The 6,227-nt window shown below is 64.5% G+C and overlaps 1 protein-coding gene across 1 annotated transcript; it reads right to left on the bottom strand.

The window, feature by feature from the left end:
• Positions 1-346: 346 nt before the first annotated feature.
• PODNL1 (podocan like 1) lies at positions 347-5,882 on the bottom strand. Its single transcript, XM_069494898.1, has 10 exons — positions 5,634-5,882; positions 5,223-5,444; positions 4,506-4,599; positions 4,165-4,229; positions 3,951-4,060; positions 3,118-3,274; positions 2,713-2,828; positions 1,652-2,309; positions 932-1,080; positions 347-823 (listed from the first exon to the last, which is right to left on the bottom strand). The coding sequence occupies exons 1-10, from the start codon at positions 5,766-5,768 to the stop codon at positions 673-675; spliced, it is 1,857 nt and encodes a 618-aa protein (XP_069350999.1). The 5' UTR covers positions 5,769-5,882; the 3' UTR covers positions 347-672.
• Positions 5,883-6,227: the final 345 nt, after the last annotated feature.

Below are 6,227 nucleotides of genomic sequence, written 5' to 3'. Positions count from 1 at the left end.
AGGGCCACACCCGGCTCAGCTCTGTCTTGTCTTTGTTCCTTGCTCTGGCCCTTGGTGGCCGGGCTGGGTCTCCCCACCCTCCCCCAGTGTCCCCGAGGAGGAGCAGGCCTGAGTGGGACAGTGTGCTTGTGGAGGGTCCATACATCTGTCACCCTGTGTTTGTTCAGCAGGTGGCCTTGGGCGTTTCTGGGTTTACATGTGGCTGGGTCGTGCGTGGTGCTGCTTGGTGTGCCTGGGGACCTCAATATCCAGCCCTGTTGCTCACTGGCCCAGAGGCCTGGACCTGGCATCCCAGAGCCTCAGTTTCCCCAGCTGGACTAGGGGAGAGTGAGAGCCGCCACTGTAGGGTTGTGGGGAAGAGCCAGTGGGCAGAGCCCCGCAGATGGTGCCTGGCCCGTGGTGAGCACTCAGAGTGTTAGGCTTTATTGTTGCCATCTCCATCTGCATGGGGGGTGGGAGGGTGTGTCCCACCGGGCCACTGTGGTCTGTGCACCTGGGGTGTGTCAGCTGCATGTTTCAGCCCCTCCCCTGTGCCCCAGCGCCGGGCAGAGCAAGCCCAGCCCTTGAGGCCCGAGAGAGCTGGGCAGGGGGCCCTAGGTGGGCGCTGTGTCCTCAGTCCATGGCCCAGCAGTGCCCCAGGGGTCAGGGCTGCTCCGCTGGGCCCCTCCAGGCTCAGGAGCCCCCTGCCTGTGGCCCACGTGGGGTGGCGGGCGGCAGCCGCACCAGCACCTGCTCCGGGTTACCTGCCGTGTCCACCACGCGCAGGTGTGGGAGGCCCAGGAAGGCCTCGGCGGCGATGCTCGTCATGTGAAGCCTGTTGGCCCTGGACAGAGAGGCGGTCAGGGCAGGTGGCAGGGGTGGGTGGCCACCATCCTGACCCACCCGGGCCCTCCCCTGCCCACCTTGACCTCCCCAGCCCCCCACCCCGCACCTGAGGAAGAGGGCGCGCAGGCGGGGCGTGCTGAGGAAGGCCTCAGGGCCCACGTGGCTGATGCGGTTGCCCTCCAGGTGCATCTCCTCCAGGGCCTGGGGCAGGTCCGGGGGCACAAAAGACAGCTCATTGTGGCTGAGGTCCAGTACCTGGGCGGGCAGGGCGGAGTCAGCTGCAAGGTGGCCCCAGGTCCCTGGGCCATTGGGCTCAGCAGCCCCCAGCCCCTCTCCTCACAGGCCCTCCTGGGGCAGGCCCTGTTCCAGGCACTGGGGACACACAGACAGGTCCCCACCTAATTCAGTGAGTTACTGACGAAGGTGGCATTTCCTCCACACCACACGCCTCATCACCTTCTAACACTGTCATTTACTGATTATGATGCCTGATGGCCATCTATTGCCTTGCTCTGTAACTGGGATGTCTTGGGAGGCTGGGGGCAAGAGCTGTGGTGTTCAGCGCCCAGTGCCTGGCACCCACAGATGCTTCTAGAACTGGAATTGGTAGTGCCAGAAGCTAGAAGCTGAGGTGTTCCCTAGGGAGATGGAGGGGATGGTGGCAGAGGACCAGGTGTCAAGGACAACACAGGCAAAGTCCCGGTGGCTGGGTCTGTCTCAGCTACCCCAGGGCTGGCCCATAGTGGGGACAGGGCCTTGGCATGGGGAAGAACTTGGCAGGCAGCGGAGGGGGGGGGACAGCATGTCTAACCAGCCTGCCCCTGACCTGGAGGGCCTGCAGCTCATGCCAGGTGCCGGGCCCAATGTCACCGACCCGGAGCCGGTTGTGCGCCAGGCTGAGCTCCCGCAGCTGGTCCAGGCCGGCCAGTGGTTCGGGCTCGAGCACCCGCAGCTGGTTGCGCTGCAAGCGCAGGGCACGCAGGCCGGTCGGCAGGCCCACGGGCAGCCGGGTCAGCTGGTTGCCGGCCAGATCGAGGCTGCGCAGGCTGCGCAACCGGTGGAAGGCCCGGCGGTGCACGCGGGCGCTGGCCAGGCGGTTGTAGGCCAGGTTGAGCTCCGCCAGGCCAGGCGTAGAGGCCAGGTCGCGGGCGCCCAGCGCAGCCACGCGGTTGTGGGGCAGCACCAGGGCGTGCAGGCGGCGGGGCAGCGCCAGGGGCACGCGGTCCAGCCCATTGCCATAGAGGTGCAGCGTGTGCAGGCCCCGCAGTGGCCGCAGCGCCCCAGCGGGCAGCCCGGAGCTTCCCAGCTCGTTGTGCTGCAGTAGCAGGTAACGCAGACCCCGCACCCTGCGTAGCCGAGCCGCCTCCACCCGCCGGATGCGGTTTCGGCCCAGGTGCAGGACAGCCAGGGTCTGGGGCAGGCCGGCGGGCACCGTGGCCAGCTGGTTGTGGGACAGGTCCAGGTACTCGAGGCTGTGCAGCTTGCTGGTGGGAGAGAGGGTCAGTTTTAGGACCTGACAGATCTTGCAGGGGACAATGATGGGGAGGGGTCCTCAGATTTAAGCTGGAGATTTCAACTTGAGGGTCATGAGTTGGGGGATCTGGGTGGGAGGGAAATTTGGGGTGCTCAGGGCAGATTCCAGCCTGAGAGCTTTGGAGAGGACCAGGAGAGAGTCCTGGGTCCAAGAAAAATGGGTGTGGCGGCTGTGACGTCAGCTAATGAAACCTCAGTGCAGGGCAGTAGGGAACAAGGACACCTGCCCCTTGTGCAGGAGACACTCACCAAATGAGGCCTTGAGTTAGGAGCCATACAGGGGAGGGGGACAGAAGGTTGGGACACCCCCCAGACTATACATACTCAGGCTCCTCTACCCCCACGAGGCGGCACCTGAAGGTTGTGGCATCCAAGCCATTGTCTGTCAGCTGGTTGTGCTGGAGGTAGAGCTCACGGAGTTGCGTTTGGCGGCTGAGGGCTCCTCGGGGCACCTTGGAGATGAGATTGTTCTGGAGAAGGGAGAAGAGGATGAGACGGAGGGTCTGGGAGAGAGGACAGAGGGGAGCCATAGAAGGTTCTTCAGTAAGGGAGTGGCAGGGAGCTGGCCTTGAGCAAGGCTGCCCAGCAAGTGTTGCGAACAACCCATGTCAGTGGAAGTGATTCAAAGAAAGGCCATTCTGACTGCTGAGATTTGGGGGGGCATTTGGGAGAATGGAGAGTGAGGGGTGCCCCAGGGCAGAGGTGAAGGGGGCCCGAGCCCCGGTGGGAACACGGGGCAGGGAAGTGAAGGAGGGGCACCTGCAGGTGGAGCCGCTCTAGGGAGGGCGGCAGGCTGGGTGGCAGGTAGCTGAGCCGGTTGCTGGAGAGACTGAGGGTGGCAATGGCCTCGGAGCCGTGGAAGGCGTCGGGCGGCAGCCCCGCGTTGTTCAGCTGGTTGTTGTGGAGGTACACGGACCTGAGGGGAGCCAGGCTCCGGCCACCCGCCAGCCCCCCGCCTCCCCGCAGCCCCCTACTCCCACCCCAAACCCGGTTCAGGGCCACCTTCAGCATGCGAGTGTGTGCGTAAGTGTCCAACTGTGTGTGCCAGTGTGTGTGTAATTGTGTGGGCGCTTGTAAGCCCGTGAGTGTGTTCGAGTGTGTGAGTGTACACGTGTGTGCATGTGAGAATGTGCATGTGTGTATATGTGAGTGTGTTAGTGTGGATGCGTGTGAGAGTGTGTGTGCAGGTATGTGAATGAGTGCACATGTATGTATATGTGAGTGTGTTCATGGGATGTGTGCATCAGTGTGTAAGTGTGTGCATGTGTAGGTGGGTGTGCATATGAATGAGTGTATGTGAATGTAAGTGCATGTGTGTATATGTGTGTTCATTGGATGTGTGCATCAGTGTATGTGTAGGTGGGTGTGCGTGTATGTGAATGTGTGTGCATGTGTGTGCCCACCTGCAGCCTGCAGTTCTCCGGACACAGCATGGCGGCCCTTTTGCACCCTTGGACCCCAGGGTGGAAATCTGCCCCCTTACACACCCCCAGGGAAAGGACTTAACCGCCCCCCCAGCCCCTCAGAATGGGACAGCGACCCTTGCCACACCTGAGGGTGGGGGGCTGGGGTGAAGCGGGGCCAGGGGCTACCTGAGCGCCGGCTTCTCGCCGAAGGTCAGGGGGAAGATCTCCATCATTTGGTTGGCAGCCAGATCGGCCACGCGGAGGGAGCGGGGCAGGAACTGGGGGGCCACGGAGAGCTGCGGAGCACAGCCCATAGCGCTGGTCCCGGCGCGTCCCATCCCGGGCTCTTCCCTGGGCTGCTCCCTGGCTGGGCGGGGCCTCGGCGCAGCTGGGGGCTCACCTTGTTGTGGGCCACGTAGATGTGCTGCAGCTGCGTAAGGGACTCGAAGGCTTCATCGGGCAGGCCTGCGGGGGACGGGGATGGTGAGGGGCCCCCAGGCCTGGCTTCGCTGGCTGTGGTGGTGAGGGGCGCTGGGCTCCCCAGGGCCCCACGCTGGGAACTGGCAGAGGCTCCCCGGCTCTCAAGTCCCCCTCCCCCACTCCTACTCGAAAGCCACATCGCCCCCTCCAGCCCCCCCAACCCCTGAGTTTCCGTCCTGCTCAGCAAAGGGCAGTTCTGGGAACTGCCACAGAGCTACCCACAGCCTGGGCGGGGGAGGGGGCCGGCAGCTGCGACCTCACCCTCGGAGGAGATGAGGTTGTTGTGGAGATTGAGGGTCCGCAGGCTGCTGAGGCGCGACAGCTCATTGTAGGGCAGCTCCTGCAGCTGGTTGTTCTGTGGGACAGGGGTGGGGACGGTCACACCCCTGACCCTGGGACTGCTCGCTGCCAAGTGACCCCAAACTCTGATTCTCAACTCTCCATGAACCCAGACAAGCCCAACACCCCAGTCACCCTGACCCCAGGCAGCCCTGTAACTGCCAAGGCCTTGAGTCCCTGAGACCCCCACAATCAACCCCAAATGCCCCAACAACTCAATGGTGGACCCCAAATGCCCCATCAACTGACCCTGACCAAAAACAACCCCATAACCACCAAGACCTTGGTCCCAACACCCCATCACCCCACAATCAATCCCACCCAAACATCACCTAAATGCCAAGACGTTGACCACCCCATGCCCCCATCATCAACCCCAAACTCCTCATCACACGACCCCAAACAACCCCATAACCACCAAGATGCTGACCCCAACACCCCCTAACCCTCAGCCCCGCCCACATGGTGTCTCTACCCCCAACCCCTCTGTCCCCTGGCACACGGTCAAGGCCAACCTCCAGCGCTGCCACCTCCTCACTCGCTCCCGCAGGCGGGCTCTGTGCACGCCCCGCCAGCACCTCCGGCCTCTGGGTCTCACCCCCCTGGTCCCCACCCTCCTGTCCCTTCCCGGGGCTCCACCTGCAGAGAGAGGTGTTGCGCAGCCCTGGTGATGTTGTCTGGGAACACCCGAAGGTCCAAGCCATTGCAGTCCACAGTGTCTGCCCGGGGACAGGAGCAGCGCGGAGGGCAGGCCCGGGGCGGGGGCTGCGAGCTCTCCCCCAGGTGGGGGAAGGCGGCATCCTCCATGCCGGGAGTGGCCAGGGGGCCCAGCCACAGCAGAAGCAGCAGTAGGCTTAGCCACTGGGAGGGGAGGGAGGGATCAGCGGGTCCCCAGGCTGGGCACAGGGTCGCCATGGCGACTGCAGCATCCCCTCCTCCGGGGAGGGACTGGGTGGCAGGGCAGGCATGGGTGGCAATAGCCAGCTGGCAGAGCTGGGGTGGGGGCGGCAGGCAGGCCCCACCCTCAGACCCTCCCGTGACCCACCTTACCATAGCCGGCCCCACTCTGCCGTCTCGCCGGAGCTGCCGACCAGGGCTTCCTAATGGAAACCAGGCGGTCACCTCCTGGAGCCTCTGCTGTGGCCGCCACCGCCCCCCATCTCTCAGCCCAGGCCGCCCCCCCATACACACACACACAGCCTGTTCTCCCGAGGACTCAGGGGACGCTGGCCCACCCCCTTCTCAGCCCTGGGGAGGGTGGGCAGGCGGCCGGATGGGGTGGTGAGGACAGGCCAGCCCGTCCCCTCAGTCCCCCCCGCAACAACCACCCCAGCTCTGCTTTCGTAACCTCAGCCAGCCTGGGCTGGGCCACGGGAACAAGGAATGTTTGGGGAAAAGCTGAGATTCGCCCTGTCTGGTATTTGGGCCGACCACAGGAGTAGGGGTGTGGAAGGAGGCGTGGGGGAGGCTTTGGGGCACAGGGGCATCCCCGAGGAGGAGCCGGGCCGGCACTGAGGGGTCAGGAGGGGAGCCTGGGCTCAGCCCTCCCACCCAGACGCCAGCCTGGGGGTGGGTGGGCTCTGGACCAGGTCTCCAGCCTCAGCCCCTCCTCCCCTCTGCCGGTCTGTCCCGCTGGCAGCCAGA

This window comes from Eulemur rufifrons, chromosome 2 (genome assembly GCF_041146395.1).
Source record: "Eulemur rufifrons isolate Redbay chromosome 2, OSU_ERuf_1, whole genome shotgun sequence".
Classification (NCBI taxonomy): domain Eukaryota; kingdom Metazoa; phylum Chordata; class Mammalia; order Primates; family Lemuridae; genus Eulemur; species Eulemur rufifrons.
Note: the sequence above shows the minus strand (reverse complement) of the source record. Positions and strands in the feature narration are given on the sequence as shown.